General features: G+C 44.2%; 1 protein-coding gene across 1 annotated transcript; it reads right to left on the reverse strand.

Moving 5' to 3' along the window:
- On the reverse strand, positions 1-27315 carry FAXC (failed axon connections homolog, metaxin like GST domain containing). Its single transcript, XM_069804918.1, has 6 exons — positions 26979-27315; positions 26237-26372; positions 20699-20895; positions 13580-13797; positions 8555-8671; positions 1-6965 (listed from the first exon to the last, which is right to left on the reverse strand). Exons 1-6 carry the CDS (start codon positions 27251-27253, stop codon positions 6682-6684), a joined length of 1227 nt encoding a protein of 408 aa, XP_069661019.1. The 5' UTR covers positions 27254-27315; the 3' UTR covers positions 1-6681.

The following is a 27315-nucleotide window of genomic DNA, read 5'->3' on the forward strand; positions in this document are numbered from 1 at the left end:
TATTTTAGATCCATTAGTTATAATTTACACACCAGTGACATACGGCATAAAGACAAAATATACAGATTCTCATATATATATATACATGGATCAACACAGTGCACAATTTCAAGTTATGTTACAATTAAGTGTACAATTTTAAATATGGCTTTATAAACTAGTAGTAATAACAGTGCTAAAATAATGTATGTCTCATGTAAGTTCATACAAACAACATAATGCAGCTACAGTATTAGAGTCCTCATTTAGCAATGTGTTGCTTCATTTTGTTAGTTAAACCTCGTACACTGCAGCTAGCTGGATATATCCCTCCCCCCATACCCATCTACATATGCTGTATTCTTGCTGGATTGCACACCCCAGTGATTAAAACTTTGGGACTTGCATTCTTCAAGTATCCTGAAAAATAAAAACCTGTACATTCCAGGAAAGATAGTTGTCAGAACAAACAAAGAAGTGAGGGAAGAACACGCACAAACATAGTGCCCAGTAAGAATATCAACACGATCAGTGAAGCTTAAAAAAGCAGTCCTTTTTCTGTTTGTTTAGAGAGCTTAAAAAAAACAATGGTCACATCTTGTTTGCCTTACTGCTCCAAATAAGGCAAATTTTTAGGTAAGGATAATGAAACAGAGGAATAAGAGAAGTAGTAAATTCTGGGTCACTTGGAAGCTCGGTCAGAAACTCTGGCCCCGCTGAAGCTAACGGCACTTATCAGCGGCTTCAAAGAGGACAGGATTTTATTTGTTCTGCAAAAGTTGAATGCCTTTTGGAAGCATATGCTCCATTTCAGCTTTAGTTTGTTGAGCTGAATGTGGAAGTCATTAGATGAAATCCTACAATCCTTTTTATGCACGAGTCAGACTAAATGCCCATAACTATCTCCTCTGGCCTAAAAAATCTGGAATTGGGGCAACCAGGATGTGGTACTAACAGTTTAGCACTGTAGTGACACACTGAGTGTTTTCATTGACTGCACATAGACATCCCTTTTCTTTTCCAAACTCCTCAGGGAGCTACAGAAACATCTGCTGAGAAGTACTTCACATTAGGGTACTTCCATAGGGAAGGAGTGCAAAAGAAGCCCTTGCTGATGGCCATCAAAGAGAGAATTGCCCCAAACCACCGAGACAGAGCTGATTCATGTTGCAACACTTTTCTCCACTGAGGCAAAGCTGTGAAGACTAGGGTCACCAGCCTGAAAATTAAATCCCACCAGCAACCCGCGCGGTACCGGGGAACACCTTCCCTCAACAGGGCACCAGCAGAACACGACGGCCCACGTTCACCAGTAAGCTCAAAGCTGTGGTCGCTGCAATGCTCTGGGAAGGGGTCAAACCCGAGCAGATCCTTGTCCTTGCCCTTCATCACCAGGATGCAGATGACTCTGCAGCGCGGGCACGGGATGACAGCATGCTGACAGCCTCACTGGAGCCACAGCTACCGAAATGAGTCCCTGCGCTGTCTACGTAGCACTAATACCCGAAGCATAGCACTGCATACATGAATACCTGTAGCACTCATCAACTGCTGAAAACCACTGCAGTCATTTAAAGGTACCTCTCATCCTCTTGGTCCACAGAATTAAACGCTACTACTTGGGTACTCCTCCAGTTCACAGCCACTGACAAGTATGGGCACGACTCACACCTACACTATGTATATCCATTTCCACATGCCAGCTACGGGGACATCCAATGTAATTCTGCATTTAGAGGGCATAATTTGCTTTATTTCGATCAAATGCCTAATTCATAACTTTGCAGTATTTGGGGATGGGAGGGGTTAGGCTAAATAGCTACTTGTCAGAAAACAGATTCAAATTCTTATTCAAACATCTAATGACAAGACCCACTTGAATTCATCCCCTCCCCTGCCACAGAAATTTCACTTGGTGAGCTGCCCTGCATAAATCTGCACATAACACACTTTTCCAGCAGGCAATATTTTGTAAGGCTTAGTATCTGACAGATACAGCCCTTTCAATGAAAACAGTATGAAACTGTCATGATTACTTGAGCAGACATCACTGACAAAAGGAAATTTGTGCCTGAACTGTTGCTGCAGAAATATTTCAGGCAATATTTTTTCAAAGAGAATATAGATCTGGAGGGACATTGCCAAGGTTTTAAAGATCAAAATGTGTGACTTGCAGTGTTATAATTGGATGGAAACAGTCCTCCAGTTCTGAAACATCGGGTTCGGTTTGGTTTTTATATCAAGCACCACATTTGTAGGATTTCTGTAGGACCTATACATCCCAGCGTCTGTTTCCCCTACTCGGTAACAGTGAGCTTTGCTGACAGAGCCAATGAGTCCAACAGCGGTAAACGAATCCCTTCTGACATGACAAGAGTGTTACACAGCCAAACACTGCAATTCACATGAAAAAACAACAGACTGCTTCAAATCTAACTCTACTGGAAACAGAGGGCTTGCTTTAAACACCTGTTTGCCAAACAAGGAGCAGACCAATTATCCATTCTCTTACAGCAGCACTATGGAAACAAAGGTAGTACACGACCTTTGGTGGCATTTAAGGCAAAGTAACTGGGAGGAATGGCACTGTCTCCTCACCAGCTCATGAGCAGGGCAGGGCTCCCACCTAGGCCGGAGCAGTGGCATTAGCCGGGCTGCAGGTTCAGCCCAAGTCCTCCCGTGGTGACCCACCACTTGGCACCCTCCCCGCATCCCACCGTCTCCCCTCCTACCTGCTGCCTCCTCCCCTGACCATCCAAGGGCTGCCTGCCCTATTTTGGTAGGGGCTGGATAGTGTGGAGGAGCCCCAAGCTAGCTTTCCTCCTGCCAGGACCACGTACCACCATCTACCCAAAACCAGCCTGGGGCTGCAGCTGGGACCACAACCAGGTTTAGCGCTGGCAGCTGTGATGCTCTCAGAGACATCACGGACATCTGACTCTCGTGACAAGGGTCCTTGAACCCTTCCTAACATTGCCCCACAATGAGTTTCTGGCCACAGTGGAGGCACTCCCAGCCAGGGAAAAACCTTATGTGGTCCATGTCACCTCAGACATGACATCATGGCATCCATCATCCTCCACCTCCAGCTTGAAACGGCCATCCCAGCTCACCTGCTGGGTGGTTGGCACCCTGCGGCTGTCCCAGGTTTCACAGCTGCAGAGACACCCGATGTCCCTGACCTCCATCAGCAGCACAACCAGGACCTCCAGCATCCCTACAATGGACTTGCTTGCAATTTTGATCAGTGAGGGTGTGGGAAGGGGAAAGAAAAAAAAAACAAATCCACAAACCACACACACTAAAAGGAAATAAAGGTGTTCTCCAACTATTTTTAGTTCTGTACAGCCCCTCAGGACTAAGATAAAAAATAGAGGTGACTGGGAGGTGGGGGGGTAGTGTACCAAAAAAACCACACACTGCAGGACTAAGAAAACATTGCTTTTCTAGTAGAATTTTGGAAAGTCAGAAAAATCTGTTCTGGTTTTTTTTTTTTTTAATACGACTCACCTTCTCTTTCCCCATGCAAACCCAAATGAACTACCACTTTTTCACAGATGTTAAAAAAAGCTTTTTTTTTTTTTTTTTTTTTTTTTAAAGATTTCCCCCCCACCCCAGAACACTTCACCAAGACCAGCTTCCAAAAGAAAAAAAGCTTGGATTAAATCCTTTTAAAGAGGTCTAACAGTCAGTATTTGTTTCTGAAGGGATAAACAAACCCAAGGCTTTCCTAACAAACATGGACAAAATACTACACCTATAAATTCCTAAAGAGATACTGTTCCTTAATTTCACCTCTAGTTTGAAACACAGCCAACCCAAAACCACAGACTTTATCAAGAGTAGCTGTCAGGAGGAGAAAGCCAACTAACTTCTCCTCTGAAGTAACCTGAGTAGTCCCTCAGAAAGGGAGGGCATGTGATGAGCCACAAAATACATTCACCTCAACAATTAACACCCTGAAAGACTCAGCTGACAGCAAAAAGCTGCTTCACCTTCTGCAACCCCTTCCAGTCCTCTCTTCAACCTCCCCAGGGGCAAGCCCATTACCTGGCAAGTCAGGGTGAGGTTCAGCCTCTGCTGATGCACACCAGTTATTTGAAACAAAAGCAAAAAACATCAGGTGCAAAACATAACCGCAGCCCTGCGAAGCACCTACATCCTCGGTGCAGGTCCCCAGGCTGCGGTGTGGCAGCACTGGCATGCCAGCAGCTCCAAGTGCGGGCAGACAAATGAGGCTGTGCTGTGCACTGCGCTGGCGTCTCCCATCTCTGCGCCTGCTGCTGCATGCGGCCACATGAAATACAGATCCGGCTGCCTGCACACAGGAGGGTAAAATGACATCACTGACCTGGTTAACCCACTTTTTGGGATGTTGCAAGGGCCACTGCCACGGACAGATCTGTCAGCCCACCAAAACTATAAAGGTGATACAGTCCACTGAACTCAGTCTTTTAATAACTGTGACTCACAGCTGGGACTCATCTGCTGCAAGCACACCCTCCCAGCGCTGAAAAGATGGAGAAAGCACAGCCTTCAAATACGCATGGGCAAATGAATGAGAACATCTCTATCAGAATTTCCAGAGCTTTTTGACATGGATGCCTTTTATCCAGAACACCAATACCTACATTTTGCAGGTGGAATCTGCCCTGACTTGGCTATGAAGTTTCACAAGCATTTCAGGCCACCACCTCTGTGCTTTCAAGCCCAAGACTTATCTTCCTGTGCCCTATTCCTGTGCTTAGTTTACCAAGAAAGGTCCCAAGTAACTGGATGATACCTTCCTCCTTCTCGATTTTGGTCCACTTTGCAAGTGATACTTGCCCACAACAATGGAGACCATTGACTGGAACATGGCTCCAAGGACATACCTGGGGAATTGAGGAAACAGGTGCAAATTCACACCCATCTCAGACCACACCAAACCTGTCAGGTCTCGCTGCGGCAGCTCCCACGCATGAACAGACCTGGGAACTCGCTGCAGACATGTGTCCCTGCTTTCAGAGCCATGGCTAGCTCAGTGTTTCCCAAGAGCAAGCACTTTCCTCTGCAGGAGACACTCCACGATCCAAGAAAGAGAAGTATTCTTTGAAAGCTGGAATTATTTCAAGCTCCAGACTATTAGTACTGCCAACAATTAACATCCTAAAGCAGTTGTCTGCCCTGTCTGCTCCCAGAACATATGGCACAACCAACACATTATAAAAATTTTGCTGAGGGATCCCAATTAATCTAACTGTAACTCATTGAAAAAGTCGTAATTAAAATATTTTTAAACGGGCCACCACCAAAGGCTGCAGGCAAATACCTGATTTTATATGCATGTTTACAAATACCACAGCTGTCTATATATTCTATATGCTTTATCTCTACTTAAAACCAACTAATCATGGCCAAGCAACACTGATGTACATGCTTACCTTCAAAGTGGTGAGTAAATCCAGTGGATTCATTCTCACCTCTAACCTGCATTTAGGGAGACACAAACACGAAGCATGTCAGCACCTGTGCAATCAGTCTGGATTTGGGGTTCCAGATTCACTGATGTGCTAGCAAAGGCACCTTAAAATCAATTCTGGTCACACTTTCAGCACCTGGAAATCCCCAAAGACAGCAGTGATAACACAGGTGTCCTATCTCAACTGCCTCCCGTGCATCAGCTTTAGGTATTGTGCACTGTAAGCCAGCACAGCGCCCAGCATCCACTGATGCACCTTCCTAGGCAGCTCTAAAGCATCTGATTGCCTGGGCCAACATCTTGCATTTTTACAGCATCCCATGCCTAGAAGTACTCCAAATTGCTTCACAAGCATCACAGGTTTGACATGTCTGTTGGTAAAGAACACAAAGCACCCACTACTGAGATGCACCAGATTTTTAGTAACAAATCCCAATTCTTTAGCCTTGCCTAGCAATAGCAGACAACAGCCAGTGGCAGGAAGTAAAAACATAATAATAATAATTTGAAAACCCAGAAGAAATTTGGCCAACACACATTCCAGATGAGTGTTTGGAAGATTATACATTAAAACTGACATCTCCCTTCGAATAAAAATATTCTAGAGTAGCGATTTCAATCTTCTGCAAAGAACAAGAAACACTAAAAAGCTCCTTTCTGTAGGAGTATGTTTTCTTCCTGTCTTCCTCAACCGTCTCCGAAAGAACTGGGAGCAGTTGTTTCCTACAGACACTGTAATAACACATGCACCCAGAGTACAAGTAGCTATCAAATAAAATCCCACCCCAAAACTCCACGAAATCAATACAGCATCAATCATTTTCTTCCATGGGAGAAAGGTGTGCCAGTCATGCCTCTTCCATGCCTCAACCCATTCCTATAAAGACAAGATATCAACACAAACCAGCTCTGACAAATGCTCCACTTCCCAGAGATCTGTCCCACCTGGTTACAGGATCTGGTTTTGAACATGAACAAAAACATAGATTGAACAGTCCTGTTGCCCTCTGGACCTCCAGTTTGCCCATGTGTGTTTTAAATAACTGTTTACCTTGGTTCCACCTGAACAGTTACACAAAATGAAATAAGGTTGAAATAGTCCAGGTAACATGTGACAGCTGAGTCAAAGCACAATAGTCTCTTCCAAAGTGGTATAAACCTCTTCCTGACCTGAAGGAGAAAACAAATCAGACTAATCCCAAGAAACAGCTTGTCTTCAAAATGGGAGATGCTTGTACGCATCACTTGCATTGTTCATGATCTCTGTACTCATCCATGTCCACATCCGAATCAAAGAGGGAGTGTCCAGTGTAATCTGTGTCAGGGGTTTGAGAAATACTGTTCCCTTCCTCATCAAATGTTTCTGTCCTTGAATAAAAACTGAAGTCCTGCAAAGGGGAGTAAGTCTTGCTTGCTTCGCTGCTTTCCTCAGATTCATACAGAGTGTTATCATCATCATGGTGCCATTCTGGCCAAAATTTCCTCCTTATTCTTTCACAATACATAGCAAGGTTAATCAGTTCACCTGCAACACAGCACAACAGACTCCAGTAAATACATCCAGTCAATAATGCTCTAACTCACCTGCTGATGCAGAAACATTAGCGCTGTTTGGAAACTAATTGTGCAGGCTCCTTCCAAAAAGATTTCAAAATACCAAGATCCCATCAATCCTCTTAGCGGCTCTGTTTGTAACTTTCATGTAACTTAAAACATGTATTATTAACATACATACAACAAGAAGAGTTACACTGGAATGAACATAAATGCATGTAGCAAAATAACTATCCGCAATTCAACCTCTGCAGAAATAAATCAAGACAAGATACTAATACTGTAAGTTTTGCACAGTAAAATTCTTGCTTATGTTGCAGAAACTTGGTTTCTAACGACACAATTCGATCCTATATACACAATACAGTGTAAAACACAGTTAATTTGGGTTTTCCACCACCAGATGGCAGCGTTGTCTGCAAGATAAATTCACATCTAAGTTTTTATATGTCACTGGCTCACCCCTCATGTTCCTAGCCTTAGTACCTTACGCCTTATGTTTACACATACATGTACACTTAGAGTGTGCTTAAAGAATAAGTTACAAAAAACTTCAAAGAACAAAGAAATAATAGTATATTAAAGGGAATGTGTATGTGAAACCTGCACTCACAATAGCATGAGTAGGTGGATGGGTACAGAGAATCATCCATACTCCTTGGGTATTTGCATGTATTACCATCTATTTATTTTCATTAGAGACAAACTAGTTCCAACAACACAGTATTCCTTGAAAGCCATGGACCCTTCAGAATTTTATCTGTGATTCCCCAGACATCAAGGGGAAGAACTGTATAGACAATACTTTTATGTCCTTATGTCAAGTGTTTTCTTCCTCAGTTTTAATAATGAGCAAGTCTATGCCTCCTAACTATTGCTTTAGTAGCTCTCTTGCGCAAAGTAGATCTACAGGTCACATTCATTCCTTTTACACCTATTTCCCATCCTTTTCCTCCTTAGCTCTTTGCATTTTTCATACCACATGGATTTATTCTGAAAAGAGATACAAGGCTACTTTCACATGCCTATGCCACCCCACAAGAAAAAAAGAAAAAAAAAATGTGTGGAGGGAAGGGGTATGGTGGTTTCCAATTCATGCAAAAACACAGGGACTCCAAAGTCAGGCTGGACTTTTTCCTTGCCCAGCATCTTCAGTAACAGCAAAGGCTGTAATTTCAGTGGGACAATAGCACTTGCAGTTCTACTGTCAATGACACTACTCAGTTCAGCAGAATTTGGCTCATGGTCATGCTTCTGTCTTCTCATACTTTACCCAGCATTCACTCCTTAGAGGCATTCAGTCTTTGCTATGTGAAACAGGGAAAAGATCGAGTACAGGAATAGAAACAATCATTGTGTAAAACATTAAAGAGAAAACAAACAAGAATTTTAAGAGAAAACAACATTACAGGATACAAATGCTACATCAAAGGCAAGAACAGCCTGCGATGCAGTTGAAGTGCTGCTGCGGTCTTGAACTGTCTTTACAAGGTGCTCCAAGTTTAAATGTGGCAAATGCCACCAAGAGTTTTTCATCAGAGATCACTTAAGCTTTCTTACCTTTGATTAGTCTCTCTGGTCGAGTCCCTGGTAGTGTCCACATTGCCTGTGCCAGATGCCCGAAGACAGTGGCATCAACGGTGGAAACGTTTGGTCCCATAATGTACTTCTTGTCACCTGTGAATACAACAGCAAACATTTCTCAACTGGATGTCCCTTCTCCCCACTTAAAAAAAAAAAATTTACCCTGGTTAAATCTTTAGCTTTTTTTTTTTTTTTTTTTTACTGAAATCATCTAGCTGAAAAGGTTCACTGGTTCAAAGACAGGGATTCAATGTAGAATACAGTTCAAAAGCTGTTGCTAGGGTTCAGGAGGTGAAATCCATTACTACAGCTTCCCCTGTGTTCACCACTTCTCGAACTAGGCCAATTACAGAGCCACCACTGGCCAAGTAACCTCCACTCATCACAGCTAGCAGTGCATAGACACTGCACTAGTTCTGCTGCATTTAAAATCTCCTCTGCAGCCAGCAGGTGCCCAAAAGCATGATTTTCTCCTTTGGTGCAAACCCAAAATCATTCAGCCATGGTTAAAAATCATGAATGCACTTGCTGAAAGAAGCTGGTCACCCTGTATCTCTCATGTGTGCAGATCCAGTTTCAGGTAACTCATCTGATCACACAAACAAAAGAAAGTTGTACCCAAAGCTCTCCTCTCCCACCATTTGTTCAGGCTGAAACCAATGCACCAGTCAGACTGGCAGTGACTGCTCCAAAATGACCTGCATCTCCAGGAGGACACAGCTGCAGGCAGGAGTGAACAGCTCCTCTCACCCACCACCAGTGTGGTGTCCCCACCCCCAAACACTGGTTTCTACCTGGCAGGGACCAAACAGAGGCACATCAGGCATGCTGGCAGGCAAGTGAAACAGCAGCCGCTTGGGACTGGCCTGGTCCAGAGAAGTGGCATGTCTGCTCCACACCGCTATTCTGCTTACCCCTCTGGGCACCCCAATGCCATGATGGTCCTAAGTGGCCACCACAGCACAAACAGATGGATAACTACTTAAGACAGGGAAGAAAATCACGTTTCAAAGCCACCGCTTGCAAAGAAACATCCAGTATAAACTCATTTCCTCATCACAGGCACAAGACCTGGAGCAAAGACTGCACGTGGCACACAGGTGAAACATGCAGTATTGCAGAGGTCAGGTTAGATGGTTGCACTGTCCCTGCCTTGGCCCAAAGTGCTAAAAACTCTATGAAATGTGGTACATAATTGAATTCTCCAAATCCAGTTATCCCATCTCCCCAGGACGTTATTCCCCTGCCCAATATAAGCTGCCTGTAATTCAGCAAGTTATTAAATGTTAGAGTTATTGAGTGAGTTTAGAAAAACTGTCCAGCAGTAAAATGCATCCAATTCCAGAGTATAGTACAAGGAATACTGTCATCTCCCTGTACGGTAGCATAGCAAAGCTCAGGAATAACCAGTAACAATAACCTCCTCTAGCCTGTCAGATGTAATTTTAACATGGAGTTAACTCTCCCCAGCTCCTTCACAGCTGCATCAATCTACTGTTTGAAAACCATGTACAAGGTAAATGTTGTGTCTTTTCAGTATTTATCTGATGCCTAGCATTCATTGATCTCAAACACAGCTCAAAAACTGGTCCCCAAACCACAGTTATAGGCCAACACTAGGAATTTAGCACCACACAACTGGTTCTGAGACTCAATCCATAACAATGTTGTGCTGGAAAATAATACTGCCATTTCCATCTCACTACAACTAAGGCAGGCAGTGAGTGAGGACTGAACCATCTCACTCTTTTGCAAACACAATGGCTCCCCAGGCACAACACCTGCACCTTCAGGTGCGTGGCAACAAAGGGGAAGAGGAGGAAATAAAGCTGTGGTTCCGCAAAACTGTAAATATGGGTTTAGGTCACCCCGCACTGCATAACACAGCCTCCAAGCACATGTCTTTCTACCAATTCCGATCTGTTCCCAAAAATTCCAGTACAACTTTTTTCCAGAAGACTTTCTGACAGACCAGACACCTTCTCTCAGCATACAGTTTTATGCCAGATTACACAGCGCCTGTCACATCAAGGCTGCCACAGTGCTAATCTCAAACACCTCGCTGCATCCCCTAGCTAATCCAACAGAAATGCAATCACCTGGTCACACTGGACTTGGATCAAATTTGTACTGCCCAGGGATTTGACAGCACACAGCCCTGCTATTTAAGAACGCATGCACCAGAGGATTAAAGAGCAGCTACTTCAGCACTACTTCAAGTAACCCTGGCAAAAGACAGATCTATGAGACGGGCCAGCAGGAGACCTACACCCTTCCACAGCAGCATGTACAGCCCATGCAGGCTGCTGCAGGGCATTTCAACTAGCATTAGGGGCCTGCATTCAGGTTAGTCCCACCTCTGTGCTCTGAGCACCCCTGCCCTCCACAAAACATCAAATGCTTTTCAAAAGCCAGTTCAGGCAGCTGCTGCCCTGCAACTCCCTGCTCAAAATCCCCATTTACCCAAAAGCCTGAGGGAGGCAGACAGCTGAGAAGGCACCAACAGATTTACGGGCACCACTCACTCACTTGCATCTTTTAAATAATTATCAAAATGTATATTTTTCATTATTGCTAGTTCATATGCCCAGTTCCCCCCACTTCCTTACACTACTACCAAGCAGTAGGAAAGTACTACAACACAAGGAAATCACATTTGTGCTTTAAAGACTGCAGGACAGAGAGCAAGATGATACCAACAGGGTAGACTGATCCATCACAGGAGGATTAGTTCCAGTTTCTTTTATAAGAGATCTGGTAGAGTCTGTTAGGGAAAGAGGTACATGGAAGAAGGAAAAATGATTCTCAGAAATGAAAAAGAAAGAAAAAAGCATCCAAGATGCGACTGGGAATGTCAAAATGAGTGTCACAAGACCTGGCAGCTGCCAAGTTATCATCCTCTGGAAGCAGCTCTTGGAATTTAAAAATTATTCTTGTTCCTGTGGGAATGGTCTCTGTTAAAAAATGGGGAACATTAATCTGATATGCCTGATGACTGACAGCTGCAGTTTGGTATGCTATTCTGCATGATAGGCATCCTTTTTAAGCTCTTAAGATAGCCCTCTCACAGCCAAAATCCCAACTGCTTCCTCTCCTGGGAAAATACAAGGGCACATATACGTGGAAAGGAATCTCACAAAGATTTTTGTGCAGGCAATAGGCTGACTGACCGCCTTCTCCTCCACCCTGTGAAACGGGAGAGTCTCCAGTCAGGCTAGAAGTCCTCATCCCACCTCCTGTCCCCATCCCAGGCTACTACCCGGAGGCCACAGTTACTAGACCCAACCATAAACAGCTGGCTGGAGAAAACCTGAACATGCTGGTGTTAATGAAAAATCAAGGCAATTGTAGAAAAGCAGACAAATGCACCAATAAAAGGGCAAATATAATGATTCACATAACTGCACAGCGATTAATCTGACATCTGTTTCAGAGGGGAAGATGAAAAAAAATTGTACAATATTCAGGTGGTAATGTAGTAAAATAACAGGAATACAGCAGATGCCCATCAAGGTTTTTTGAAGTACACAAGGCACAACATTCTCATCTGGAAGTAAAAAGTCATACGTTGAACTTGCTCCAGCTCCTGTCCCAACCCTATTCCTCTCTGTAACATGCATGGAGCCGCACAGTGCCAACTTTGAAGCTACAGCAACAGTAGTCCCACAGTTGAGAGCACTTGAGCTGGCCACAGCTTTGCAGCAGATGTGCCCAGACCTCTTCTAAAATGACCTGCTCCCTCCCTCCCGCAGAAAGAAAAAGGACCTCTTAAGCTCCAAAACCAGGTTTTCTTTGGAGAGGCACTAGAATCGGTAACTTTTTTTGTTAACAAAAGGCAGCATGAGAAAGTGTTGACCCAAGAGGAGCTGTCAACAAATCTCCCCCTTGCCCAATGTGCCCATGCATCCCATGTCTTTTTTCCACCTTGCTCCCAATCCAGCAATACAGCAGGTTTGCTTCAGAAAAAAGTTATAGAAAACTCTAAACAGCCCAATCTAGGTCCTCTGCAAACATCTTTGTTTCCAAAACACCTTGGAAGTGCAGAAGTATCTCTTCCTTCCCTGTCTCAGCAAGCACTCAGTTTCTGCCTTCTGCTGGGCTCTCCTCACCTTGCTCCCTCCATCCACTCCACACTTACCTACTTCAAGCATGTGCACTATAATATATCGTCCCTCACAGGGCAAGGAAGCATCCCTCCTACCCTCCACTCAGCCACCTCTTTAAAGCAATCGTAACAGGGAACAAAGCAGCCAAACAGGTACCATCTCTCTTGGTTCCTTGTGCAAAAGAGACACAAGCTCAAGGGAAGTGACCACCTGCCCCAAACTAACTCCTCAAAACGCAAACTTTACACAGAAGCACAATATGGTTAGCTTTCAGCAGACTGCAAGGCAAGAAGCACAGCATAAACAGCTCCAGTGCAGATTTCAGCCTGAGTTACAAAACAGAAATGAGGCTCATGTGGTTCTAACGGAGGTCAACCTTAAGACTAACCCTATGAGATCCACCCATGACAACCAAGCAGCCTAAAACCACCTATTCTGGCACAGAACCCATCTCCTACTAGCAGCTTTGAATGAAGTTTTGAATAAAGCTGCTAACACCAACCAAATACAACAAAGACCCCCTCCCCCCAATATATAAATAAGAGGTTTCATCTGAAGAACTAAACACTACGTTTTCCTAAATTCACATAGCAAAATGCTCTTCCAAAATCGCAGGCCACATTCCGGTCCTCTGGATACACATACTGGGTGCTCACAGAAGATAGCCATTTACCCCTCTGGAGACACAATTAGGTAGCCAACAGTGGGGAAAGGAACACTGTCCCTGCCAGAGCAAGGGTGGCACTGAATGACAGCAGCAGTGTGGACTCTACGTACTGACAAACGAGATTATTTGTGTATGTGACCAAGCTGCCAGAAAGCACTCGCAGTCAATTTCATCCTGTGGACAGCAGGTTGTGAACAAACAGAATGCGCGTAACTCGCTGTACGTTACCCAGGAGGCCTGCTAGAGTCCGCATGTCCTTCTCCATCAGCGTGTACATCTCCTCCTCTGAGAAGCGGCCAATGCCATGGCCATACATTTCCCGCTTCACAATCCCTTTGGTCAGATGGCAGAGGATCCACTTCAGCAAGTCACTGAAGGGGCCAAAAAGTGAAACCATCTTTTGCGTCTCATGAAGATTTTCCACCCACTGGCAATAAGCTAAAGTCCTAGAAGGATGTGAAAATAAGTTATAGCAGTGCAATACTTCCGTCAGCAGCCCATCACCACCCTGCAAAGGCTCACACAAAGGTTAGGCGGCGAGCTTTCTTAAGGCTGCGTGCTCACTGCCCTGATGGAGAGGTAGTTTCCAGTAAAGAGTAGACCCTGATGCAACTCAGAGAGTGACAGCAGAGAAAACTGACTTTGCAATACTTACGCAGACTGCCCAGTGCTTATTCTCTCAGTAAATCATGGCTCACTTCAAGAGAAAATGAGATTCGCATTGAAATATAAAATAAAAGCTGCAGAATTCTGCTAAACTCGTATAACAAAATGCAGTGCCAAAAGGATTTATTAGCTCAAGATGATTGACTGCACAGGCCTGGGGAAAGCAACAACAAAACAGCCCACAAAGACACCAATCTTTCCCACCAACCTGTTCTCCTTGCTTTCTATACTGCTGAAACTTAGCCAAGCAGTAACTCCGCCCCAACATAAATATTGTTGCAGTCATTTTTCAGAAGATCTCTGCTGTCCTCAGAAACTAATAATGACACAATCTTTTAAAAATAAAATAACAGAAATGAAGGGATGGTTGTTATTGGGTTGGTTTTCCACTGTATTTTTTCCTCTCCAAAATATTGATTTTATGAGAGAGAGATTTCTGAAGGACTGTTGTATTTCAGGCTGTATTTCAGCTTTATTGAATGGCAAATATATTATTTTGAAAGGTCTTTTTATAAAAATTTGTCTTACCAGCTGAAATTTGTTTCCTACATGAATTTTTGTTCTTTGCTAATATTGTAGGCAAACAAAAAATTGATTTGTTGCTGTCACTACTCAAGAAATTTATGAAAAAAGAAACATTAACTTTTTTAACATCTAGTATCTCCTGACATAACCAAGAAACCAAAAAGACCATATCACTTTTGTCACCAAGTTCAAGGGATGTTGGAAAAAGGGCTAAAGACATCTCAAAGTAAACATGACAAACCTATGAAGCCAACAGGATCTCAGAAGCACTAGGAGTTGATACCCATATTCCATTATGTTTGTAGCAATTTCCAAACTGAAAAATCTAAAAGTGGATTTACATATTTGAGATCATATGAAAACAGGCTCATGGAGACATGATAAACTAGTGAAGCTAGATTGAAAAGTTAAAATACCAAAAGTTGCAAGTTCATGTACACAATTATATTAACTTAATAATCAAATGTTTTCATTTCCAATATGATAGGAGCACCATTGTTTTAGTTTGGAATATGACTTCAGTTTTATCATTGTACATATTTCTAACTGCACCTAATTTCCTTAGTGCTGATACAGATCGCCTAATTCAAGAAAGAAAAGAAAAAAAAAAAAAAAGAGAAAAAAAGCAGTACGTCCTGGAGAACTCCTGTGAATTTTTTTTTTTTAAATGTATGTTTTATCAAACTCCTGTATGTCATGAACAGAAGCTGAATTCAGCACTACCATCAGGGAACAATTACGTTTACACCATGAAAATGTTCTAAGCTTCAAGTTTTCACAGATTCTTCACTTGAATTACTAATATCATGAGGTAAAAGGAAAATATTTGGCATAACAGCTGAAAAAAAAAAAAATCCACTTACAGCTCAAATTTAGAATGCTCCCAACAGAGTGGGTAAAAGATTTTTTAATTCTATTAAAAATTGTCTACTGCAGGACAATGCCTCCTGCTCAAATTGATTTCACTAAAGTCAGTAACAGTGAGGCAAGTGCAGGTTTTATTGCAAATGCATGAACAGTAAATGCAAGAACAAAAATGCACCTGCTATGTTTCTGATGGCTTTTATCCCCAACAGTCTTCTCCACAACCTCTTGCACTGTATTAATATGACAAAAGCACCCCGCTGACGTTTCACACGCTTCAGTACCACTCTTTGAATGGGGGTGTTCCGCACAACCATTTTTTCAAAATGGATGGATCAACTCAAGTCATCGGGCTGGTTTCAGCACAGCAGAGTTTGAAACACAGCCAGATTTAGTGAGAGGCACCAGCTCAAAAGTGGCAACATGAAGCCAGCAAGCACAGGAGTAGACGGCTGCTGAAACTCCAGAAGTATTCACTTTGGCTAGAAGATGGGGTGCAAGACTGCCTCACTCCCGGAACAAAGGTAAAAGAGAATTTAAGAAGGATGGAAAGAAGACTGGGCTGCAAGCATAAGGGCGCTCCACAGAGCACAACGTTTCACTAGTCATGTTTCACAAGCCTGGGAAAGGACAAGGTCCTTTGGGCAGGTACAGCTCTGAATAGGAAATAAAACCCTGGTCTCGATGCAAACACTGGGAAATAATTACAAACACTATCTATATCTGCAAATTATTATTTATTACTTGAATAAGCTAAGAAAAACTTGCTCTCCGAGAGCACTGCTGTGTGTCTCGCTGCAAAGACCCTCCTTCCCCAGCACGGACCTGACAGGTTTCACCCAGCAACTCTGCAACACAACTTAGTTGCTTTAGGACAACAGGCCTGGCCACAGAGAGGGACAACAAGAAAAAAGAAGCCAAAACAAAATGGAAAAAGAAGAGAGGAGACTCTGCTGCAGCATTTTTTAAAAGTCACCCCAGTCACACAAAACTAACTTGGCCCTATGGACTTGCCATCACTATTGTTCACTCCAACCCCACCAACAAGCTGGCACCGCACCAAGAATGAGCAGCCACATCCAGGATGGTTTTAATTTCATGAGATGGGATGAACAAGGTTTCCCACAAAGCTAATTAGCCTATACTTTAAAGTACAAATACATTTTCCTAGCACTCATTTGCTCTGGGGGAGAAGGTCTTTGGGTCTGGAAGAGGCAGAAATCAAACAAGTGTTTAATGATCAGGACAGCAATGCAGGAAGAGCAGAACTGCACAGGATTTAGGTAATCCTGCTTAGGCTAAACTGTCAAGCCCAATCTTAGACATATGCTTGTCACTTTGAATGAGTAAAGTTGTCACATGTCCCATATCTCAAATTTACATGGGCAATGAAGGCAGCTAAACAGACAACCACAGAGTCTACTTCTAAAATGATATGTTTCTGAGCACACAAAAGCAAAGAAAAAAGTAGGCTCAGATTCAGAGAGACAGTTTAAAGCACTTTTAAAGCTGGCTTTACAGGCACTTTGTTAAAATAACTCTATTCAAAGGTTCATTAATCTGTGCTTCCTACCAAAACATGCTCCTCTGCATTTAATCCCTCTGCTCAGACTACATTATTAGAGTATTACCAACATTACAAAAGGTTAGGAAATGCCAGAAATCAGGTAGTCTACATAACGTACTTCAGCATAACTATACATTTTAAACTACAGTTAGTATTTATAGGATGACAATTATTTAAAATATTGGCCTGAACTGAGCATTTTGGGAAACATTAACATTCCCATTTGTGCCAGCACATCTGTCCAAATTTTAGAGTATAAATAAAACAATAACACATTAAAGAGCAATGCTGCAGGGGTGAAGCAAATCTGAAGTCTAAATGTAACAGCAGCTTTGGCCTCAATACATAAATCAGGAGAGGAGATGGAGAAAGTGACTCACCATCAGCGGCTTGCCTGATTATCCCCAAACTGTCTGAACATCAAGGCAAGGGGGAGGTGTTCACAAGGATGTAAACTGGGGGTTATTTTTCCTATCTGAACCTGTGCAGACTGGAATTTCTAGATATACAAAAGGATTATAACAAATTCATTCCACAATCAGCTGTAGAAACCCCACCTGCTGTGCGATTTCCCAGAGCAACTGGCTTTTAAGCCACCAGTGGCATTCAAGCCTCATCATTTTTAATAGCAGGAGAGACATCGCTCTTACAAGTGGCTTGATGTATTTAAACATATTTATATTATAAACATATTTTATGTTTAATACATGGCAAGTCTGAATACCTACCAAAGTCAGATTCATTTGTATTCTCATACCATGCTTTTCCTGTACTTCAAGCACTCATCACATATGTGATATTTACACGGTCTTCTTGAAAGACAAAGCAAGAAATGAGTTAAATATGTACGTGTATATATATGCACACACACACTTAGAAATCACAAAGGTTGTGTTTGACAATACAGCTAAACCAATCTAACAGGTTAATTTGTTAAGCTGCATATTCAAGGCTTTAGGTTCTCACTAAGCACATTAGTGTCACTGATCTCAGACCTGTCTCCTGAGATTAAAGTGCCAGAAAGCACCTTGCAGGGACTGCTAGCCCTCCAGGCACCAGGACCTGCCTGGCTTGAATGCTGGCAGTGCCACCGAGCCCAGCATGCCAGTGGCAGAAGGACATGAGAATCAGGTGTCCTCGACCCATCTCACAGAGAGGTCCAATCCCACAAATGTGCTGCAGATACACCAAAAACTCAACACGTCCTTAAGTCGGCTGTGGGTGCCCCGCTGGTTTCTGAGGGCCCACGGGTTGCTGCAGGCAGTGGAGGCAACCCAGGGCAACCCTTCAGCACATGACAAAGGTCTGCACCAGACCCAGGACCCAGGACGAGAACCACAAGTTGGTCCACTCCCATCTCTTGCCTGCATCTCGTGCATCTCGGAGATATGCTCTAATCCCTGCACAAAAATAGGCACACTCGCTTGCTGGCTGTCTGCCTGACCCCTGCCAGGCATAGCAGCCTGGGGTGGAGGCAGGGTGTCTAGAGGCTGAGGTTCACAACAGCCCTGCATTGCTCTCAACTCCATCCAGAGCAGCAATTTCTACCTGTAAGAGGCACTAATTGGTGAAAATGAGCAATTACGTCAGCAAAAGCTAAACGTTTCAGGATGAAATGCTGAGCACCCACTAGGATTAGTTCCATCCAGAGACAGCACACCACAGGATGTACTTTGCTTCTTTGTTCGATAAATGTACTACAGTATTACTTATTTATCATGAAGCTACTTTGCATGCTGCTGGCAATGAAACAGTATGAATCACATTTTATATCACTGCTTTGGAGGCTTGATTTTATACATCTTATTCTGCAGAAAGGCAATCACTGTTACAAATTCCTCACCATGGGACTTGAGGACACCGTGCACAAATGCTAAGCTTCTGGTGGGAAGTGGGCAGGTTCAAGGACCAATGTAAAGGGATCCCACAACCACAGATGCAATGCTGTCAGGGAGAAATGTGGCCCTACACAGCTAAAGCCTGATTTTATTTTGGTGTAACTACAGAATAGTTAAAGTTATTATCCAGGAATTACAGCGGTACAACTGTGATGCCTCATAGCTCAGGCTTTGCCTAGTACAGAGAACTGGCATGGTGTAACCTCACCAATATAGCAAGCCTCTGGTACAGCCACACAGCAGGGACATACAGTAAGACTTACAGTTGGATGTTTTGCTACACTGCAGCAAAAATACATGCATTAGGGAAACTCAACCGTGTGACTAAACAGGAAAGGCAACTGGGATATACAGCCAGGCATGCACATCTCTATTCTTACTTGGTCTAGCTTTGTCGACCCATTTCAATGTCATCTCCCCGGGTCAGCACCTGAATTTGCAATACCTGTCCCCCATGCTCCCCTATGTCATGCCCAGCAGCGCTGAGTCAGCTCAGAGGGAGCCTGGATGGACAGACAACAGCTTCACAGAGGAAAGCAAAATTTGTAATTGAGACACAACAGCAGTGTAAGTCTGTCATCAGTAATGTTACATTTAAAGCAGTTAAGTCTATGGACCGCAAAACAACCGACACTAAGGCAAGGAGATGGAGCATTAGGGGATTAAAAGGCCTCATCTTCCCTTTGGCAGCTATAATCATTGAGGAGGGAAAAATGAACAAAAAAAAAGCCATATTTGCAGGCTACTTGAGTCATATTTTTGAGGCTATGGCACTGCAGATGGGTAGAATTGGTGAAGGTCAAGCTTCCTGGAAGGCAGGGATTACATTTCTAAACCATATCATTTAAATCTGCCTCCTGAATGCTAAAATTGCTCCCAGGAAACACTAAAAGTTATTTGAAGAACTATATGTACACATGTTGCTGCTCATCTTCGATCACAAGGTGAAAGAAAAAGCACATAAATGCATTCAACTTAAATCACACATTGTTTTGAAGAAGAAAAGTGCAACATAAATGCAAGACTTAATACAGCAAGGACTTAAATGCATGATAGAAAGCAAACTACTGGGAAAAAGCCTTGTGCCTGCTGAGGCAGCCAATGCAGCATCCAAGATACATGTCCACCTGCTACTTCTATGAATCCAGACTGGAAAGGGCACTTAAAAAGGACTGAAATGTAAAGTGGGGAGTATTATTTTCAAAGGTGTCAGTAAAACACAAAGTACCAGCAAGGTTATATTTATGTTTTCCATTCATATACATACTTCAGCTTCTCAGGATACTGTGACTAATGCTGTATCCTATCTACTGTCAGTGTTGCCAACAATACATATTAACAGGAGTATCCTCCGTTACAGAAAATGAAACAATCCATATTATAATCACACACACAGATAATTAAAATCAGTAAGAACACAATATTCTGGATTCATGCCGAATGCTGGATTTGTTCCCCTCCCCCCCCCAAACCACAAATGTATTCAGCCATCTTGATTTTTTGCTCTTTATTAACAAGGCTGTTTCTATACAGAGGTCACATGAAACAGGACAGAGGAACAGCCCACTGCTGCTCCGCTCTGCAAAGCTGCAGGCAAAGAGGCTGTCCCCTTACCTTGCCTGCACAGCACAAATCTCAGGGGAGTTACCCCCAGCTCATACTAGTGTACACAGAAAGCAGCAGTTTTCTAGGGTGAAGAGAGTTGTGAAATTAATAATTGGGTACCCAAGCTTTCTGCAAGAGAAAATAAGTATCCACATCCAGGCACAAGCAGAGGGGCAGATCTGAGAGCCCAAGAACACAGCCAGCTTCGCCATGCAAGCTTACCAGTAGAAGTGCTCCTCCACCATTTTTGTCACAGCTCTGGAAACAGCTCTTTCATGTGGACCAAGGTGTTTATTTAAATTCACTCCAAGTTTCTCTTCCAAAAAGTCAATAATGAACTCAGTGCCAGACACCTTCTTGTGATTGTATTCAATCCAAGGCATTTTCCCTTGAGGGGAAAGTTTTCCATCAAAATAGTTCTAAGAAAAAAAGCAAGTAAACAAACAAACATACAGACAAAAAAGGCCCTTCAGGTTCTGTTTCAATGAGAATAAAGCTTTTTAAATATTTTTCTCTGTTTTTTAAAGGCAACATTATCCAACAAACTTTTTTTTTAATTAATACTTTAGACTACTGGTAGCTGTTCAATCAGAGCAACAGCTTTACCCTATATGACAATTCAGATAAAATTATTTCCAGGTCTTGCAAGGTATATGCTTTTATGTTGGACCCCATGTGATATAACATTATTTAAGTATCCAGGTTATTTAAGGGTTGGAAATGCTCAAATCTCCCAAACACTGAGTCAGTTATTCTAAACAAGTTTTTAATCACAGGACTCACAACTAAATTTGGCTCTTGCACAGAGCAGCACTTTTCATGTTAAAAGTACTTTATAAAGATTAATTCACTACCTATCTCAGATAGCTGCGTTACCTCCAAGGATAAAACACACACAATCACAACCATATAAAGACAGACATATTATTCCCTCACTGAGCAGGAGGGAAATGTGCCTTTACATATGCTTCTGCAACTTCATAACTTAGAAATCTCATACCTTTACAGACACACCTGTTACAATTGGGTCTCTGAAAGTCCAGCACCAGTACAGTACTAGCGCATTGCTGAATACTGGTACATCTGCTCAGCATAACACTCACACAGAAGTAGCAACGTATTTTCCCCATTTTACAGTTAGAGAAGGTGAAACACGGAGATTAGAGATTTTATGTTTCCTCTGACAAACACAAGAATTGCTGGCTTCCAAGACGTGATCAGACATTTTACTTCAATTGTCTCTTACCCCTGAAGGCAGAGCTTTCTTCCTTTCTTGCGATTCCCACCCTCACATCCTGTGATTTAGTGAATGAAAAAACCTAGCTCAGAAGGCCAAACCATAAAGGCTCATAATAAAGGCTCAGCACTCAGTCTCTGGCAGTCACACTAAGCATTTTGGGATCTAGCTCCTAATTGCTGGAGGTTTAGGGTTAGCAGTTCTGGACTGACCTGTTTGGGTCTCAAGTATTTATCCTTTCTGAATCCACTAAAGATGGATTAAGGTCCTCTCGCAGCAAGGAGCATACACCAGAAGGCACCTCCAGCTCAGTCTGAGAGCACAACATCCTGGCTACCGCTCAAAACACAGATGTGCAATGCACTACTAACACACGGCCATTCCCGGAGGCTATTCCCTCGTGGATGAAAACACACAACAAGGGTAGCACTGCTGGGAAAACAATGCCTTCTGGCTGTAGCCTTTTCTGGGACTTCTGCCCAAACAAATAGCATGGTAGGGACACCAGATTATATAATGTCTCATCTCCTGCATCCCTGCATGGGTGAATAAAGCAACTGAATCTACCTCGCTTGCACATGTGAGTGATGTGGGAGTTATTAGCCCAGTCCATGGAAGAAATTCTGAAACTGCTGAACACCTGAAACAAAGGAGAGCACTACTCCATCCTTCCACATTCCAGACTTTTCCTTCATCAAAAAGGCTCTTTCAGCACTCAGACTGACTTGATAGGTTTCCATAATTTTTCATTATGAATTTAATACAGAATCATAAGCTTTTCCTGGAACTACATACATAGTGTGTCTATATGGCACTGAGCATTGCTGGCTTAATCTTTGTTAAGCCCTTTCAACATGAGATTTCCGTTCTTGTGTACAAACACTGATGTTTTGCTGAAGCTACTAGACTTGAAGATGTGTTTATCACATATTGCAATTACTGTAGTCCATATCATTTGCAACCCAGAAAAAAAGCAAGAGCTAAAGTTCTTACAGGAAAGTTGGTTTACCTAAACTTAAAAAAACCTTCTCAGGATCTTCACGTTTCAAGACATACAGTTTATCAAACAAAATAGGAAACATCTTTCAATGACCTGAGAAAACCTTGGTCTCTTGACAAATCTGTCACACTGTTCTTGTATCCACTGTTCTCAAATGGGTACTTTTAGGCTTGAAACCTCGGTATCCTTATGGCTGCTACTAATTGCCATCAAATATTTATCAATATTTATCCCTGCAAAGCAGGGAAAAGCTGTGGTATTATCATTAAAAAACCAAAACCAACCCAACAAAATATCCCCTCATACCTCACAGTACATTTAACTGAACTGCAGCCTGCAAAGCAACAATAACAAGACCTCCCCAGAACCTCATTTACAGAGGAATTTATAAACAGAATGGCATAGGGCACTTCTGGGGTAATTTTATAGTACTATCCAAAAGAAATTAGGTTCCACATTTTCAATTACTGCTGCTTATGCTTTTACTTTTATTCATGTCTCTTCCCAAGGAGGCTACCATCTTCACAGACCTGGCATGAAAACAGCATGTTTCTGCTGTGCCAATTACTTATCAGATTACATAAACGCTCAGGTCTTCTTGTTCCTGAAGGAATCAAGGAACACCCAAACGATCTCCAGAAGCACCCAGAATGGGCTCTTCCAAAGCAAGCTTTATCAAGAAAAGCATCAAACATTTTGAAAGAACAGCTAGGTACTATTGACAGCCCAGCTAATTATTTTTGATGGAGAACTTGCACCTAGAATGGCAGTTTCAAGAAAACATAAGCGCATTACAAGAGTGCATCTGTTGGAAGAAATTCAGATAGTAGTAAGGTAGGAATGCATCACCCAATTCCACTTCTCACATGCCATTAAAGCATGTTGTGTAACACGCAGCACGTTATTCAATAGTCTGATGCACTATAATAAAGTATAAACACAAGGAATTGAGAGAGTAAAAGCAGTCTAACCACCCCTCTGCCTTTTCTTCACTCTGTTTCACAACCTTCCCTTCAAAGCATCCCCTCCCCGGGAAGGCAATGACCACAGCTAGTCTCCAGAGGCAGGCCCTCGGCACCAGCTGCCACCCAGAGTGCCATCGCTTCTCTATCACAGCCCCCACCAGCATGCAGGGAAGCGAGGTGTCTCCTTCTGCGTCCAGCCGTACCCCCCCCTACACACCCACCCCGCTGCCCACTGGGAGGGCCATCGGTTGTCTCTGTCACCTACAGCGTCCTATAGGTAACATAGCCACAAGGGAACAAAAGAAAAGTCTCCAGGTAGTCCAAGTACAGGAAACTTCATAACTCCAGCTGAGAACAGTGCTGCCTGCTGGCTCCCCTCCTGCTGCCTCCTGCTCCCCTACCACTTAATCCCACGGCAGCATGCATGCCTTTCTCCACCTGCCGGAGCCAAACGCAGCACCATACTCCTAACACAAGGACAGAAACTCATCTGCCTCTTCTGGAAAAAAAAGCTGCATCCTCAGCTCGTAAACTCAGCTCCACCAAACTGATCTCTAAAACCCTACATAGAGTCGGTAACCCCACAAACACATTAAGCCCATATAATCTGGCACAGCTAAAAGCAGCAACGTGGCATTCCCAGCACCCGCAGGACCCATTCCTGCTCCTGCAGTGTTGCCCCCATGGAGCATATGGATAACCGAGCTAGGTTAAAACCAAACTAAATCTTCATGGTTCCCACTGGGCCACCTCTGGCCCAGCCTGATCTGGCACAGAAAAGGACATGCAGAAAGGGACAAGAGGGAGCCGCTGAAGGTAGGGCTGTTGCTTTTGGTGGTCCTCCTGACCTATGCCAGCTTAGTGTGCTCACAGCTAGCAAGTAGGGATAGAGAGATGCAACACCAAAAAGCAATGCTGACCTTCAGTACAGAAAATAAAGAAGGGAAGATAACCATCTGGAAATCCCTCTCTCTCCGAAAAGGTAGGTGACTCAGTTCTACACAGCATTAGCTGTCTAAACGACTCCATCCTGAACCACACGAATGCACAGTGCTATCTTTTAGAAGTGACCATATCCTGTGACAACCATCTTTTATACTGCAGCTTTCTTTAACTACTCTCCACTCTGATCATCACAAACCTCTGAACTGCATCAACTGCCATTAGAAAGAAAGCAGATCTCAAAATAGTTTTCCCTTCAAACATGCAATTACTACCCCAATTACCCTGGGCGGAGAAGCAATGTGTGCAAAGTCCTCCTGCTCCAATGACATGTTTAAACTTCGGTATCTTGCAGGTTCTGTACGCCTAAGTGAGGAAAATATATCCCACAGGACAGAAATCTCCCTATTTAATGCTCTGAAGCATCTGATTCAAGTACCATTAAATCTCAAGACAATGAACATTAAACTCAGTCTTTTAAAGACTTAAGCAAAATGTTACTAACTAGAGCTTCTTTCACTTCCAATGTAAAGGAGTTTAATCACATACAAAGCTGAATATCAACCACAAATGTGTAAAAAAAGAAGTTGTAATATGGTTGGTTTTCCTCTGTAAAACACTGGACATAAATGAAATACTCTTCCTAACATCTTGGTATGCAGCAGTAAAAAGTGACTTGAACCCATGTGGGGTGAGCATGCAACCTACCCACAGCTCAGCCTCTTTGAGGCAAAGAAAGATGCCAAATTTACATCTCTTGGGGGGGGGGAAGAAAAAGAGACAGACATTTCTTCTGCCCAAGATCGTTATATTTATCACCACTGTTGTATCATCTTAAACGCACTCAATGCTTCACACAAACAGAAAAAAATCCGTCCCATGTTTCAAAGAGCTTGCATGCTGTATAGCTTGCCGACACCACAATGAGGCACGCGCCAGACTCGCAGCATCACAGCTAAACCCTGACACTAACAGGCAAGACTGCTAGATTCAAATTTCTGCTCTCCTGGCTTTCATTCACCACAGTAGCTTGGGCTTCATCCCCTGTGGGAAGATGGCACTGGATGCACCCAGCCACAATTAAGGAGCAGTATTCACAACGTCTGAAAGCAATCCTGTCCTCCTTCACTGGAGGGGAAGCACCAGCGATGGGAGGTGAAGCAAAAAGCAAGAACGCCTTCCCAAGAGAGCTCCAGAGAGAAACCCTCCAGGAAAATGAGCAGCTGCAGCTGCCTAATCTTGATCTCTTTAGCATAGTGAAATTCAAAGACCAAATAATGTTACACTTTAGCTTTGGGGTGTTATGTAGCATTATATAAACTCCAGGCTACTCTCCCACTTCAGCATTTCCAGCCAAGTTAGCTTCTAACATTCATTTAGCTTTGCCAGTTAAATCTAGAGCTGTTCCAGACCAACGTTATTCAAGTCATATCTTTAAAGGTTATACACCAAATTTAACCGGAGACATCAAAGTGTCGATGTACCCACCTAGTTGTAGGCGTATGTTTACATCTCCCTGGGTGAGACAGATCGGGGGGGAGGAGAGACAGGATGCCTATTTGCCATTTCATGCAATTATAGCGAGCCGCAATGTAAAGGAAAACTGCACAATGTACCTGGTAGGGTAAATCGGCCATCCTCAAGTAAGTTTCCATTTTCAGACAGAATGGAGATAAACTTGGAACACCATTGTTAGGCCTTGAAAACTGATGCAGGATGATAGCATCTTTCGAATCAAGCTCTTGCTCTTTCCTGTCAAAGAGAAAACAGAGTTAAAAAAAAAAAGCACAGGTGCACGATACGTCAGCACGTTGAATGCACAAAGGAGAAATCCTGGCCGAGGCAACACGCGCGTCCTCCCTTAACGGGCGGCTGCAGGTTTTTGATTCACCGGATCCCGAGCCAGCCAGAAGCACTGGGGCCGCCGTGGCAGGCGGCAGCCTGGGCTCACCCTGCGCCAGGGAGCCGAGACCAGCGGAGCCCCGCACCGCCCCACACGGGGGCTGACGGCTGACGGCCCCCGCGGCCGCCCGGGGCCACCTGTGGAGGCGAGCGCCGGGCACCTCTTCAGAGCCGCCTCCTGCAGGGCTGCGAAGGGTAAGCGGGGGGAAAAGGGCGAGAAATAAAGGGGGGGGGGGGGCGAGTGGCAAAACCGCGGCGAAGCAGAGGAACCGCCCCGCCAGGCCGCAACGCCCTCTCCCCTCAGGTGAGGGCCTCCCAGCGCCGCCTCGGCCCGGCGGCCAGGGCGCCCTTCGCGCCCACCCACCGCTTCTTGCCGGGGGCCGGCGCTGCAGCCCCCTCGCCGCCGCCGCTCCCCCCCCGGCCCCCGCCGCCGCCGGGAGCCCCCCGCAGCCTCACCGTATGGCCAGCAGCTCGTGGAGCAGGTAGGCGGCGGCGGCCAGCAGGGCGCCGCCCGTCAGGTACAGCGTCTTCTTCCACCAGGAGTCGGAGCCCAGCGCCGCCATGGTGCCGCCCGCGCCCCCGCCCGCCAGCGGGAAGGCGACGATCTCGCCCCCATAGAGGGCGGGCGGCGGCTCCTCGGGCCCCGCGCACCACCCCAGCGACAGGCTGCGGTTGCGGCTCAGGTCCGCCACGCAGGAGCGGGGCGCCGCCAGGCCCACCCCCCACAGCATGCTGCGCCCGGGGCCCGCATCCCCCGCCGCACCGCGCAGCCCCCCCACCTGCCCGGCCCCGG

The sequence above is a fragment of the Haliaeetus albicilla genome, chromosome 17 (genome assembly GCF_947461875.1).
Source record: "Haliaeetus albicilla chromosome 17, bHalAlb1.1, whole genome shotgun sequence".
NCBI classification, from domain to species: Eukaryota; Metazoa; Chordata; class Aves; order Accipitriformes; family Accipitridae; genus Haliaeetus; species Haliaeetus albicilla.